This window comes from Anomaloglossus baeobatrachus, chromosome 8 (genome assembly GCF_048569485.1).
Source record: "Anomaloglossus baeobatrachus isolate aAnoBae1 chromosome 8, aAnoBae1.hap1, whole genome shotgun sequence".
Taxonomy (NCBI): domain Eukaryota; kingdom Metazoa; phylum Chordata; class Amphibia; order Anura; family Aromobatidae; genus Anomaloglossus; species Anomaloglossus baeobatrachus.
The window spans coordinates 177,166,423-177,182,830 of NC_134360.1; the positions used below are offsets into that span (position 1 = coordinate 177,166,423).

Sequence of the window (16,408 nt, forward strand, 5' to 3'; positions counted from 1 at the left end):
AGATTTTTAGCAAATAATTGATCAATTTTTTGAGCCACCCCTGCCAACGTCACGGCAAATCTCAATAGGGGGGTCCTACTCTATATTCTGTATTTCATGTGCCATGCGGCCTCCTAGATAAAGTTAAAAGCAGAACCATAATGGAGTACACATACCTGTAACCTGTATATAGCCGCTTCCATGTTGCAAAAAAGGCAATTGTGGATAGAGACCAGCCCAGGTCCCAGCATGTGGAGCAAGCTCTACACATACCAGGACTATATCAGAACTGACCCTCCCAGTGCCAAACAGCAACCATTGATAAAGGCGGACCAGATCCAAGAATGGTGCTTAATTAGCATTGCCTGTGGAAAGGGGTGAGGTAACTGAATCTGAACAGCTACCAACAGGAGGAATACATTGCAAACCAAAATCAGGCGTGCATGGTATGGTGATGGTCAGTCACCAGAAATTGTAGCATAACTACAGTCATAACTGGGATGGTCAGTTCTGATATAGTCCTGGTATGTGTAGAGCCTGCTCCACATGCTGGGACCTGGGCTGGCCTCTATCCACAATTGCCTCTTTTGCAACATAGAAGCGGTTATATATACAGGTTACAGGTATGTGTGCTCCATTATGGTTCTGCTTTTAACTTTATCTAGGAGGCCGCATGGCACATGAAATACAGAATATAGAGTAGGACCCCCCTATTGAGATTTGCCGTGACGTTGGCAGGGGTGGCTCAAAGAATTGATCAATTATTTGCTAAAAATCTCATTTATATTACAGTACAGTTGGAATAAATCTGTGAATTTGCACTTTTTATATGATGCATGCCATTTTCAGATCGTGCTGGCTCCCCTCTCTCTCTGTTTGGTTGTAGTTATGCTACAAATGTCTGGTGGCTGGTCACCACCATGCTATGCACGCCTGATCTTGGTTTGCAATATATTCCTCCTGTTGGTAGCTGTACACATTCAGTTGCCTCACCCTTTCCACAGGCATTGCTAATTAAGCACCATACTTGGATCTGGTCCGCCTTTATCAATGGTTGCTGTCTGGCACTGGGAGGGTCAGTTCTGATATAGTCCTGGTATGTGTAGAGCTTGCTCCACATGCTGGGACCTGGGCTGGCCTCTATCCACAATTGCCTCTTTTGCAACATAGAAGCGGTTATATACAGGTTACAGGTATGTGTGCTCCATTATGGTTCTGCTTTTAACTTTATCTAGGAGGCCGCATGGCACATGAAATACAGAATATAGAGTAGGACCCCCCTATTGAGATTTGCCGTGACGTTGGCAGGGGTGGCTCAAAGAATTGATCAATTATTTGCTTAAAATCTCATTTATATTACAGTACAGTTGGAATAAATCCGTGAATTTGCACTTTTTATATGATGCATGCCATTTTCAGATCGTGCTGGCTCCCCTCTCTCTCTGTAAGTAATTTTTGTCAAGTGACTGGTCAGTAAAAGACTGTTTTTAACCTCTTCCTAACTGCCCTTTGTAGACAAACGCCGACGTTTACTGGGCTTTGTGCAGCACAGCCATTTCTCTATGTTCAGTGATCAGGACCCCAGAGTCCCACAAATGCCAGGATTCTAATGTAAGAAACAGACCAGGTCCCATTGATGTTAACTAGAGAAGAGCGAATCCGAGGTTCGGTGTTAGTACCAAAAACACGGACTTCACAAAAAAAAACAGAGTTCTGGTTTGGCGTTTGGGTGTTTTACCGATGCAATCCACTTGTGCGTGCATCGCTGTGCTTAGGTACGCTTGGTGCTCAGACCAGTGCGAGCCGCTTGCAGTGTTTGAACATCTTACACTGGGGGTAACAAAAGTATGATCAGATATGGTGTGCACTAAACAAATAAATAATGGAAAAACCCCAACCTCCCCTGGAAATGATCTGTTTATGGCTGGCTGAATGTGAGCGAAGACCCGAACTGCCCAATTAGTGACTTCCATTGGGGTTTAGATCAATTTCAGGTCCCAACCTGAAATTTATCTAAAGTCTGGCTGAACCCGCCGAATCGAACTTCCACGAGTCCACTCATCTCCAATATTAACCCTTTGCTATCTTCCATATGCTAAGATTAATAGTGACCGTAGAAGTTTGTGCGAGAGAGGGTCTCCTTCTCTCACCCCTCCGGCAATCCTGTGACATGATCACAGGGAAGCTGAGGGTTGTCATTGCAACCAAATCAAATGATGATCTCCAGGTCTGCCAGATGGCCTGTTAGACCCAGCCAAAAGCAGGGACTAAAGGCCCCGTCACACACAGCGATATCGCTAGTGATATCGCTAGCGAGCGTACACACCCCCGTCGTTTGTGCGTCAAGGGCAAATCGCTGCCCGTGGCGCACAATATTGTTCGGAGCCGTCACACGGACTTACCTGCCTAGCGACGTCGCTGTGGCCGGCGAACCACCTCCTTTCTAAGGGGGTGGTTCATGTAGCTTCACAGCGGCATCACTAAGCGGTCGCCCAATAGAAGCGGAGGGACGGAGATGAGTGGCCGTAACATCTCGCCCACCTCTTCCTTCTTCATTGCCGGCGGCCACAGGTAAGCTGTAGTTCGTCGTTCCTGCGGTGTCACATGTAGCGATGTGTGCTGCCTCAGGAACGACGAACAATCTGCGTCCTCAATAATGAACGATTTTTGGAAAATGAACGACGTGTCAACGATGGACGATTTGGTGAGTATTTTCCATTGTTAATGGTCGCTCGTTGGTGTCACACGCAACGATGTCACTAACGATGCCGGATCCGTGGCCCCGGCGATATATCATTAGATACGTCGTTGTGTGTGACGGGGCCTTTACAAGCGATCTGTCAGTGGTGCTCTGACAGGTGTAATGTATTGCCATGCTTGTGCACTGCAAGACATTACACCAGCGATCAGAGTAATAAAAGTTAATGTCCCAAGTAAAAAAAATGTTAAAATATTAACCCCTTCCTGACTGATGACAAAGCTATATGTCATCGGTCGTGTATGTCCCTTTAATGCGTGCTTGCACAGCAAGCATTAATCCCTGCACATGTCGGCTTATCTGATCAGCTGACATCTGCGGCGGCTAACTGATGGAGGTGAATCGGAGATCCACACACGCCTGTTAACTAGTTAGATTGCGGTGTCAAGTTCTGACAGCATGATCTAAAACACCCTGGCGGGGATCGCGCCATGGTGCGCTTATGGGTTGTCATGAAAGCGGAGCGTCAGCTGATGACCCCTGTCGCTGTCATGATGAAGGTCCTGTGACAGAGTGCCGGCAGTCACAGATTACATTTCTGCTGTTCAGAGGTATGCTGAAACATCTCTCTGAACAGCAGAAGCGAACGGACAGTGTGGGCTTCAAGTCCCCTAAGAAGACTAATAAGATCAAGAAAGAAAAATTAAAAAAAAAAAAGTTTTTGAAGAAAACAACCACAAACCTAAAAGTTCAAATCACCCCCCTATTCACCCCATTTAAAATAAAGCAGCAATATATATATATATATATATATATATATATATAAAACAGGGCCGTATTTACCAGTAGGCACCCGTGGTCCGGTGCCTGGGGCGGCAGGTTGTGGGGTGCGGCACCTTCTGGCAGCAAAAAAAATTTAAAAAAAAATTATTTTTTTTTTTTACATTTTTTTTTTTTTTGCGGCCGCCGAGCACAGGGAGCTGAGTGACCCCAGAACTGCCGGCGCCTGCACTTCCGGAGTCACAGGCGCGTGCCAATCAGCTCCTTCCTCTGTGCTGCGTCCACTGCTGTGTGGACGTCACATGCAGAGCTCACAGCAGGACGCCGCGGAGGACGCCGTGATGGAAGCCGGTGTCAGAAGAGGATACTCACGTGAGCCAGGAAGATGGCGGCGGGCACTGGAGCAGGTAAGTGGATTCATAAGGAGCGTGGGGGTGTCTTTAATGCAGACCGGAGATCTGCGCATGCGGGGGGGGGGCAAAGGCTGATACTGGAGGGAGGCAGAGGCTGAGACTGGGGGGAGGCTGGAGGGAGGCTGCAGGGAGACAGAGGCTGAGACTGGGGGGAGGCTGGAGGGAGGCAGAGGCTGAGACTGGGGGGGAGGCTGGAGGGAGGCAGAGGCTGAGACTGGGAGGAGGCAGAGGCTGAGACTGGGGGGAGGCTGGAGGGAGGCAGAGGCTGAGACTGGAGGGAGGCAGAGGCTGAGACTGGGGGGAGGCTGGAGGGAGGCAGAGGCTGAGACTGGGGGGAGGCTGGAGGGAGGCAGAGGCAGAGACTGGGTGGAGGCTGGAGGGAGGCAGAGGCAGAGACTGGGGGGAGGCTGGAGGGAGGCAGAGGCTAAGACTGGGAGGAGGCAGAGGCTGAGACTGGGGGGAGGCTGGAGGGAGGCAGAGGCTGAGACTGGGGAGAGGCTGGAGGAAGGCAGAGGCAGAGACTGGGGGGAGGCTAGAGGGAGGCAGAAGCAAAGACTGGGGGAGGCTGGAGGGAGGCAGAGGCTGAGACTGGGGGGAGGCTGGAGGGAGGCAGAGGCTGAGACTGGGAGGAGGCAGAGGCTGAGACTGGGGGGAGGCTGGAGGGAGGCACAGGCTGAGACTTGGGGGAGGCTGGAAGGATGCAGAGGCTGAGACTGAGGGAGGCTAGAGTGAGGCAGAGGCTCGGACTGGAGGGAGGCTGAGACTGGAGGGAGGCTGAGACTGGGGGGAGGCTGGAGGGAGGCTGAGACTGGGGGGAGGCTGGAGGGAGGCTGAGACTAGGGGGAGGCTGGAGGGAGGCTGAGACTGGGGGAAGGCTGGAGGGAGGCAGAGGCTGAGACTGGGGGGAGGCTGGAGGGAGGCAGAGGCTGAGACTGGGGGGAGGCTGGAGGGAGGCAGAGGCTGAGACTGGGGGAGGCTGGAGGGAGGCAGAGGCTGAGACTGGGGGGAGGCTAGAGGGAGGAAAAGGCTAAGACTGGGGGGAGGCAGAGGCTGAGACTGGGGGGAGGCTGGAGGGAAACTGAGGCTGAGACTGGGGGGAGGCTGGAGGGAGGCTGAGACTGGAGGGAGGCTGAGGCGGAGACTGGGGGAAGGCTGGAGGGAGGCTGAGGCGGAGACTGGGGGGAGGCTGGAGGGAGGCTGAGGCGGAGACTGGGGGGAGGCTGGAGGGAGGCTGAGGCGGAGACTGGGGCAGGCTGAGGCTGGGGGGAGGCAAAGGCTGAGACTGGGGGAGAGAGGCTGATGCTGAGGGAAGATATAGGCTGATGCTGGGGGAGAGAGGCTGATGCTGGGGGAGTGGGAGAGAGGGGCTAATGCTAGAGACAGAGGACAAATGATGAGGGATAGTGCAATGACAAAATCGATTGGGTGGGGGGAGTGTAAGGACTCAGAATGAGGGGGGCAGCATTGGGAGCTCATTATGGAGAAGGGGCAGCATGTGTGGGATCAGTATAGAGTGGAGCAATGTAGGGGAGTCAATATCAAGAGTGGGGTAGTGTGTGTGGGGGGTCTCAGCATAAGCGTTAGTGTGGTGGTCTTAGCATGAGTGGGGCTACATGAAGGTCTCATTATGGAAAAGAGGAAGGCAGCATTAGGAGCTCATGGAGAGGGGCAGCATGCATGGGACATTGTGAGAAGGGGGCAGCATGCATGGGACACTGTGAGGAGGGGGCAGCATGCATGGGACACTGTGAGGAGGGGGCAGCATGCATGGGACATTGTGAGGAGGGAGCAGCATGCATGGGACATTGTGAGGAGGGAGCAGCATGCATGGGACATTGTGAGGAGGGAGCAGCATGCATGGGACATTGTGAGGAGGGGGCAGCATGCATGGGACATTGTGAGGAGGGAGCAGCATGCATGGGACATTGTGAGGAGGGGGTAGCATGCATGGGACATTGTGAGGAGGGGGCAGCATGCATGTGACATTGTGAGGATTGGGCAGCATGCATGGGACATTGTGAGGAGGGAGCAGCATGCATGGGACATTGTGAGGAAGGAGCAGCATGCATGGGACATTGTGAGGAGGGAGCAGCATGCATGGGACATTGTGAGGAGGGAGCAGCATGCATGGGACATTGTGAGGAGGGGGCAGCATGCATGGGACATTGTGAGGAGGGGGCAGCATGCATGGGACATTGTGAGGAGAGGGCAGCATGCATGGGACATTGTCCTCACATCATGCTGCTCCCTCCTCACAATGTACAGATCATATTTCATAATCGAGGAAGGTGTGGTGGATATACAGTAGTTTATAAGGGAGGGCAGAGTGGTGTTTTAGTTTATTAGGGGCAGTGTCACAGTATATAAGTGGGGACGGTGTGGTGGGAATATTTTATACTCATGATACGTTCTGATGTGCCTGTGGTGATTCCCATTGGGGGGGGGTTAGTGCCCCTCGTTTCTTATTGATACTTTTTAAAGTGTGCTACAGAGTAGATCTGCCTTAAAGAGATGTCGTGTGCGAAAACTCAGTTTTACGTTGTCACTAAGTGGCGCGACCACTTAAAGTGCCTAGGGCAGCATGAAGGCAAAATACAGCCCTGTATATATATATATATATATATATATATATATATATATATATATATGCATATTTGGTATCACAGTGTTCAAAATGCCGGATCTATGAAAATATAAAATCAATTAATCTGACCTGTACATAATATGGCGAGAACAAAATCCAAACATCAAAATTACGTTTTTTGGTTGTCACAAATTTATTTAAAAAGTGCAATAACAGACAACCAAAACGTAGCATCAGTGCAAAATTGGTATAATTGAAAATGTCAGCTCAAGATGCAACAAATAAGCCATCACTGAGCCCCATATCCCAAAAAAATTAGAACATTAACGGTCTTGGAAAATGGCGCCAAAAGCGCCATTCTTTTTTGGAAAAACTTCTTAATTTTTTTTTAAATCCTTTAGATGAAAGTAAAAGTATACATGTTTGGTATGTATGAACTCGTACCCACCTGAGGCATCATATGGATACCTTAGTTTTACCATATAGTGAACACGGTGATTAAAAGACCCCCAAAACAATTGTGTAATTGCACTCTTTTTGCAATTTCACCACACTTGGAATTTTTTTTCTGTTTTCCAGTACATTATTTGGTAAAACTAATGGTTTTATTCATAAGTACAACTCGTCCTGCAAAAAAAAACCCCTCATATGGCAATATTAATGGCAAAATAAAAAAAGTTATGGTTCTTAGAAGAAGGGGAAGAAAAAACTAAAATGAAAAATGGAAAATTGCCGGGGGGTGAAGGGGTTAACATACTCTTTCTCAAAGTGTAATAAAAGATGCACAAAACAAGAAAGCACTGATTTTCAGAGGTATATAGTATATCTTACCAAAGCTATTACTCAGTTATTATGCACATTTCATATCTTCCAGGACAAAGCTTGGGTCTAAAAGTGAAAAACTTATCAAAACTGCTGCTGCCTCCTGCTGTTCACTCAAGAGAACTACAGCTCTACAAATTGTTATATGTATTAGAATTGTATGCGCACCCAGATTTTTTTTAGTAGGAATCTTTCAGAGGGGGTCTGCTCCAAACCCACACGAAAAATTGCTAAAAAAAAAAAACAATAAAAAAACTCCCCCCCAAAAGGAGCATTTCCAGAACAGTTTCCATAAAAAAAGTAATTGTTTTTAACTGCCTCTTAAAAAAAATGCACCATTCTTTAGCTGTTTGTCTTGTAAGATTAGCGCATCACTGTCAGCTATGATGCACCATGATGCTCACTGAGCATGTGCTGCAGCTACCACCCACTGATTGGCTGCAGCGGTCAGATGACAGTCCACTGCCAGAAGAGAAAGACAGAAAACTGATTTGGGACATCGGAGGCAGGAAAGACAATAAGCAATAAAGAGAATAAGGAATTCAATAGGTAAGTATATGTTTTATGTATCTTTTTTGTTATTTTATTTTACCACTGCTATTTGCCTTTACTAATAGTAATGTATAACTGTTTTATCTATTTTTGTTCCTACAGAGGCATATTCGCCTTCCATTCCCATAGTGGATCCATGCTACCACAGAGGTCTGCCCTATCTGGTTCCGGTGGTGATCTCTGCCCAGTCCGAGGGTCAACAGGACCTCTGAAGCCTGTGATTAGCTGCAGCGCTCGGGTGACTAGAGGAGCATGTCAAACAAAAATCCGATGATAGACTCTTCTAATCACCTAATATTTGTGCCAATCATAGATTTGAGTGGTCCTGTTGATGTTCGCCTGGCACAAACTTTGCCTCTGGAGCAAAGCAGGGCAGACCTCCGGAGCAGCATGCGCTGGATCCACTATGGTGATGGAAGGAGAGTATGCCTCTGTCTCATATGTTGAAAACATCCATGCTTAGGAAAACAGAATGTGTGCAGTATTCAAATAGTGTTTAGGAAGTTTCTTAATCCTGTAGGTTTCACATGAATCAAGACAATATGGACGAGAAATCTAAACATTTATGTATGAGTGTGTGTGTGTGTGTGTGTGTATGTATGTGTGTGTGTGTGTGTGTGTGTGTATGTGTGTGTCCGCTAAAGGAATCGGCATTTACAATCATGAAATTTTGCACAGACACCCCATGTGACTCAGGGAACGTCATAGACTATGTTTTGAGGGAAAAATTTAATCCTACGCTTTACAGTTATTCGCCAAAAAAATCTGCTTCGATTAAAGTCAATGGAGATGAAAGCTACAGGTCATTAAAATGAGCTGTAATTGGTTGCTATAGGCAACAAAGGACATTCTCAGTATAAGAAGCTTATGTGTAAGGTAATATAATATCGGAGTAGAGACAGATAGAGACAGACAGACATAGGCGCAGACAGGGAACGAGGCAGAAAGACAGAGAGAGAGATAGAGAGAGACAGAGTGAGACAGATGGATAGAGAGACAGAGAGACAGACAGAGACAAAGAGACAGAGGACAGAGAGAGAGATAGAGAGAGACAGATGGACAGAGAGACAGAGAGACAGACAGAGACAGAGAGAGACAGAGGACAGAGAGAGAGAGATTTATAGAGAGACAAACAGAGAGACAGAGAAATGGAGGGAGAGACAGAGGCAGACAGGGAGAGAGACAGACAGAATGATAGAGAGAGAGACACAGAGACAGACATAGAGAGAGGCAGACAGAGAAACAGACAGACACAGAGAGACAGAGATGGACAGAAAGAGAGACAGAGAGACCGACAGACAGAGAGAGAAACATAGAGAGGCAGGCAGACAGGAAGACAGACAGAGCAGGACATAGAGAGAGACAGACACAGACAGAATAAGAAACATAGAGAGTCAAGCAGACAGGGAGAAAGACAGAGTGAGACAGAGAGAGACACAGAGAAGGAGAGTGAGAGACTGGGAGAGAGACAGAGAGACAGTTACTATCCTGGGCAACGCCGGGCACTACAGCTAGTATCCCAGATTTATCCATATTTCTCTGAAAAAAAAACAAACTAAGAAACAAAATTAAATAAGCATATACCCTGCTGTAAAAAAACAAGCAAAAAGTAATAGTACATATAAAGAACATAGGGTACTTACTACAAACGTTTTTTAATCAAAAAAGCGTAAAGCCATCCCACCACAACAAGGTGTACCCAAATCAGGATAGTCTTTAATCCTCTAGTATTAAATCCTCACCTTGTGTCAAACAACATGAATGTAGATGGGGGCAGAAAACGACAGGGGTCCGACTGTACAGACACCCCACCATCGGAAGCTACATACATGAAATACCCAGCTCAAGGAGAGGGGCCACATTTCATAGTTACATAGTTACTTAGATTGAAAAAAAGACCTAGGTCCATCTAGTTCAACCTTCCTCCACCAGTTCTACATTTGGTCACTAAGTCACTTATAACCAACAATGTTTTGTGTACTGAGGAAATCATCCAGCCCTTTTTTAAAAGCTGTTATAGTATCTGCCATTACTACCTCTTGTGGTCGGCATTCAATAGTCTGACTGCTCTAACTATAAAGAACCATTTCCTATTTAGCTGTCGGAATCGCTTTTCTTCCACTCGCAGTGAGTGCCCCCTGGTCCTTAGTACTGTCTTCGGAAGAAATAAGTCATGTGCCAGTCCTTTATATTGACCACACATGTATTTATACATATAAATGAGATCTCCTCTGAGACGTCTTTTTTCTAAGCTAAACATATCTAACTTTTTCAACCTGTCATCATATGGGAGGCCTTCCATTCCTTGTAGTCTAGTTCGAACTGACTCTAACTTCTGAATTTCCTTTTTAAAATGTGGAGCCCAAAACTGGATCCCGTATTCCAGATGTGGCCTTACAAGTGATTTATAGAGGGGTAACAATATGTTGGGATCACGGGATCTAATCTCTCTTTTTATACACCCTAGAATCTTGTTTGCTTTTGCAGGTGCTGCTTGACATTGAGTGCTGCTGCTCAGCTTATTTGTAATGAGAATTCCCAAGTCCTTTTCATGTTCTGTAGTCCCGAGTTTACTTCCATTTAATGTATATGCAACTATAGGATTACTCCGTCCTAGGTGCATTACTTTACATTTATCAACATTAAATCTCATTTGCCAAGTATCTGCCCATTCTGACATCTTATCCAGATCTTTTTGTAATATTGTACTATCAAGGTCAGTTTTTAATATCCTACATAGTTTGGTGTCATCAGCAAAGACTGACACTTTACTATCAATCCCATCCACAAGGTCATTAATAAAGAGATTAAAAAGAATCGGTCCTAGCACAGATCCCTGCGGCACCCCACTTCTGACTATAGCCCATTTAGAGAATGTACCATTTATGACTACTCTTTGTTTCCTATCTTTTAGCCAATTCCTTACCCAGTTGCATATAGTTTCCCCTAATCCTTGCTTCTGGAGCTTTAGTATAAGGCTATTATGTGGTACAGTATCAATTGCCTTTGCAAAGTCCAAATAAATCACATCAGCTGCATTACCAATATCCAGGTTTTGCACTTACCCCCTTATAGAACCCCAATATGCTGGTTAGACACGACTTATCTTTCATGAATCTATGCTGTCTGTCAGTTATTATATTATTTTCTGCAATATATTTTTGCATGTCATCCCTTAAAATGCCCTCAAAAACTTTGCATACTACTGACGTCAGGCTTACTGGACGGTAGTTGCCTGGATCTACCCTCTTATCTTTCTTAAATATCGGTACCACATCAGCAATCCTCCAATCCTGAGGCACCAACCCTGTTACAAGCGAGTCTAAAAAGATGAGATACAGTGGTCTGTCGATTACGGAGCTCAATTCCCTCAATATTCGTGGATGAATGCCATCTGGCCCTGGGGATTTGTCAATGTTTAATTTACTCACTCAGACATAGGCGTACTTAATCTTGTGTTAAATTAATTATATCGGGTGGTGAACTTTGATTTTTCATTTGTTGAATGATCCCTGGTACAGTCAGTTCCCTAGTGAACACAGATGAGAAATGCCTATTTAATATCTCAGTCTTCTGTTTGTCCTCTATAACTAACATGTTATTATATATTAAGGGGCCGATACTATCCTTTGTTTTCCTTTTGGCATTAATGTATTTATAAAAGATTTTGGGATTTATATTAAGGTCATTGGTGATTTTTGTTTCAGTAGCTAATTTTGCTTGTTTGATTTCTTTTTTACATTTCCTATTGATATCTTTATACTCCTGCAATGCTATTTCTGTATTCTCAGACTTTAAGATTTTAAACGCCCTTTGTTTTTGTTTTATTATACTTTGTACAGTCTTATTTATCCATAGTGGTTTCTTTTTATTCCTGGACATTTTATTACCAGAGGGTATAAGCTTTTTACAGGACTCTAGCAGTATATCCTTAAACTTACCCCATTTCTGTTCGGTATCCCCAGTTACCATGACTGTGTCCCAATCTACACATTTAAGCTTTTCCCTTAATTTGTTGAAATCAGCTTTCCTAAAATTCCAGGTTTTAGCATTTCCCCTTTGAAATGTTCTATTGAATATTACTTTGAAGCTTACCATATTATGATTGCTGGTGCCCAAGTGCTCCCGGATCTGTAGCTCTGAAATTGTATCCGGTCTATTTGACAGGACCAGATCTAGCAAATTATCTCCCCTTGTCGGTTCATCTACCATCTGAGAGAGGAAATGGTCTTGAATAGTAGATAAGAACTTACAGATTTTAGCACAACCCAGTCCCACTGTAAGTTTGGATAGTTGAAATCCCCCATAATAAGAACCCGATTATTATTATTAGCTGCCTTTTCAATTTGTTCCAGCATTTCACCCTCTATTTGTTCAGGTATGTTAGAAGGCTTATAGCAAACTCCAATTAGCATTTTTCCATTATTCCCCTCCCCATGTACATTTACCCATACTGACTCTACATTGTTGCAGTTCCCCCCAATGTCATCATTCAACACAGGTTTTAGGTTAGATTTGATAAATATACACACCCCACCACCTTTTTTGTCTTTCCGTTCCTTCCTAAATGTAGTATAACCCTGTATGTTTGTCACCCAGTCATGGCTTTTATCCAGCCAGGTTTCCATAATGCCCACCACATCATAATCCATGGTTGACATAAGAGCCTCCAATTCATTCATTTTGTTTTCAAGACATCTTGCATTTTCCAGTAGACATAATACTATTAACACCTTTATTACTCCTAGCCTCCCTACGTTCCTTGCATGTCCCATCCCAACCAATCCTTCATTGACCCCTACCGTCTCACTGTCTCTATCTATCCCCTTTTTTGCTCCATTACCCTCCCTCCCCCCAGATCCTAGTTTAAAAGCTCCTCCATGCGTCTGACCTTTTTCTCCCCAGCACAGCTGCACCCTCCCCAATGAGGTGCAGCCCGTCCCTACCGTAGAGCCTGTAGCCGACTGAGAAGTCGGGCCAGTTCTCCATGAACCCGAACCCTTCCTTCCTGCACCAATTTCTAAGCCACGTATTTATCTCTCTAAGCTTCCGCTGTCTTTCTAGTGACGCTCGTGGCACTGGTAGTATTTCTGAAAACACCACCTTGGAGGTCCAGGACTTCAGCTTCTCTCTTAGTTCCCTGTAATAATTTTTAAGGACCTTCCACCTGCCTCTTACTTTGTCATTAGTCCCAATGTGCACCATGACTGCTGGGTTTTCCCCAGCCCCACCCAGCAATCTGTCTATCCGATCCGCAATATGCCGAACTTGAGCACCCGGCAGACAACACACTGTTCGGCATTCACGGTCTCGGCGACAGATGACCCTGTCTGTCCGCCTAATTATAGAGTCCCCTACCACCAACATCTGTCTGGACTTTGCTGCACTCCTATTTCCCTCCTTCCTACAGCAGTCATTTTCCTGGTTGCTAGGAGCAACGTCCTGCTGTAGTGACCCTAATCCCGGCCCTGCATTCCTAATATCAGCCAAACAGGCATATTTACTAGGTTGTGTCAGGTCAGGACTAGGATCCCTGACACTAGTCCCCCTACCTCTTCTTCTAACTGTTACCCAGCTACCTACCTCTGGGTCCTGATCTTCCCCACCTCCACCCTCCTCCATATCACTGGCCCCAGCCAGAGAAAGCTCAGTGAGCTCTAAACTCCTCTCCAGGTTTGCAAAGCCCCTGAGTGTTGCAAGCTGCTTATTTAGATCAGTTACCTGGGCTTCCAAATACGCAACATGCTTGCATCGAGTGCAGACATATTCACCCTCGAACGGCTGCTCAAGGCATGCATAAATCTGACAAGATACACACCTGGTAGCATTGTCCATGGAGCACCTATTAAATGGGGATAAACAGTAAAGTAGAAAAACAAAGGGAAAAAAACTATGGGAAACATATAAGGATAAATTCAAACTATGTTCCTGTGTCAAACTATGAGATTGTGTTTAAACTATGCCGCACTTATCTGCAATCCCTGCACTTTACTGGAGCACCTCGCTTATTCTGGCTGGTTTATATAGTTCCACAAGGACTACCAGAAGCTTCTAGAAACAGGTGTGGCTAATATTACTAATTAAATAATAAGACAAACTTTTTTTTTTGCTTTTTCACAGTATCTCAGACAAACAGACACACGATTCCCTAATGAAATTAAACAATTACAGTTATCACCACTATGAGATTGTGTTTAAACTATGCCGCACTTATCTGCAATCCCCGCACTTTGCTGCAGCATCTCGCATGCTTTCTTATTTTTATTTTGGGGGGTATATATTTAATATTTATAATAAGTCAAACCAGGGAGCTCCTTCCATTCCGGTGCTTTAGACAAACAGCAATTTTGGGCCACGTGGAATTTTTCTAAAAACAAAACTCAGCCATTTCTACCAATACTTATCTCATGTCTAACCAGAGACGTCAGCAACTTTATACTGTTCATTTACTGAATTTCCAAACAAACATATATGGAGAATTCATACACCGGCTACACAAGCAATTACACAGATATTAAAAATCATGTATTATACAAAGATTCAATATACCTGATCCCATGGATGTTTTTAATGGCATAACTAATTTCTCGTCGCAGGTTCTTCTCTTCAAACTCTGTCTGAAATAGAATAAAAAACATTGAGAATATAAGAAGTGTGAAGAATTCACCAAAATCATTAAAGCATTCCTGACTTTTCACACAAAACTAATACAAAAGCATGGCATCTCCAAGGGTAGAATGTCTTTTGATGCACATACCAGTCTAATATATTCCTCTTCTCATGCTATGTCACTTGTTAACAACTTTCTTTGAGTGAGCAGGTCCTATTTATCAGTGCCCTGCCAGCACACTATGTGCAGGAACGTCCATTTATTTGCTTCCCAGAAATGCTGTTGTATCTGTCCAATGGTTTATCAAACCTGAATATCAAGTTAAAGCAAAATGGTCTTATAGAAGTAAAAAAAAAAATGGAGGTTACAGAGGCATCCATTCTGAGTAGTGTTGAGCAGACCCGGATCTGAAAAATCCGGATCCGCACAGTTCGAGGTTCCGATCCGAGTCCGACCAGTACCCGGGATCCGGGGTGCACGATCCGGATCCTTTTTTTTTTTTTTTTTTTCTCTCTCTCTCTCCACCCCCACCCCGGATCCGACTCCCCATTCATTTACATAGCCGCGGATTCCGGATCGGATCCGGACTTCGGCGGTAACCCGATCCGGATCCGTCGGACCCGGATTATAGCCGCTCCGCTCAACTCTAATTCTGAGCCCAGTGCATACCCCCTTATGTCACATGGCAAGAAGAGAATAAATACCAGCATGATATTGCAGGTAACATGGGAGATTTACCCACAAAACATGATTGTTAATGGCCTCACAGTTTTGCAGGAAAATCTCTAACTTACTGCAGCTAGTTAAACTATTTGGTAACCCTGTTGACCTCATGGGCCTGTATTTCAGTCTCTAATAGACCTTCATAATGAGCTTTTGAAGATCCAGAATGTCAATGCATTACAAGGGTAGTTATCATTTTTACCAAGCACCATGTAGTGCACCATCGCATTATGGGTGTCAGGTCCAAGCATTCCTACATGACCAGTGTCCTGGAAAGTGGATTGGTCATCGTGGGCCAGTTAAATGGCCACCAAGGTCTCCTGATCTGACCCCCTTAGACTTTTATCCTTGGGGTCATCTGAAGGCAATTGTCTATGCTGTGAAGATACAAGATGTGCAGCATCTGAAACAATGGATACTGGAATCCTGTGCTAGCATTTCTTCTGCGGTGTTGTGATCAGTGTGTGAAGAATGGGAGAAGAGGGTTGCATTGACAATCCAACACAATGGGCAGCACTTTGAACACATTTTATAAGTGGTCTTAAAATTGTAAATAACTAATAAATGAATAAGGTTACGTTAAAACAAAGCACACCATTGGTTTTCTTGTGAAATTCTCAATACGTTTGATGTGTTACATGACCCTCTTCCCATTGGAAAAATAAAGTTGGATCCAAAATGTCCGACTTCAAAATGGCCACCATTGTCACCACCCCATCTTGACAAGTTTCCCCCCTCCCATATACTAATGAGCCACAAACAGGAAGTTGATATCACCAACCATTCCCAATTTAGTTAGGTGTATCCATATAAATGGCCCACCCTGTATATGCATATAGGTGTATCCATATAAATGGCCCACCATGTATATGCATAAAGTTAAAGATGGCACATTTCCTTTGTATTTTAGGCAAAGAATAAAAATATTTTCATCTTTAACATTTTAAATTAACAAAAAAGGAAAATGGGATGATGCAAAGTTTGTGCACCCTGCATGGTTAGGGCCCTTCATAGGGTCCTTGTTCCTTCCTATTTTGGGACCCTGTTTCTGTCATACCTATTGATCCAAAGGGACGTTTTGTTTTTTTATTATCTGCCTTGATTTTTGGTTTACTTTTATATCACTATATATAGATATAGATAAATATATATTTGACAAGAGTTTCGGTCTGTTTAGTGGGGTGGTCTTCAACCATCTATTATATAGAGTAGTTAATTTGGGCCTATGGCCCCTATGCTTTTTACCC

At 44.8% G+C, this 16,408-nt stretch overlaps 1 protein-coding gene across 1 annotated transcript in view; it reads right to left on the reverse strand.

Moving 5' to 3' along the window:
• DNM3 (dynamin 3) overlaps positions 1 to 16,408 on the reverse strand; it is a 576,617-nt gene that overhangs the window by 546,831 nt on the left and 13,378 nt on the right. The window contains exon 5 of the mRNA XM_075320993.1: positions 14,378 to 14,445. Coding sequence (XP_075177108.1) covers positions 14,378 to 14,445 — 68 coding nt within the window. The remainder of the gene's footprint in view (positions 1 to 14,377; positions 14,446 to 16,408) is intronic.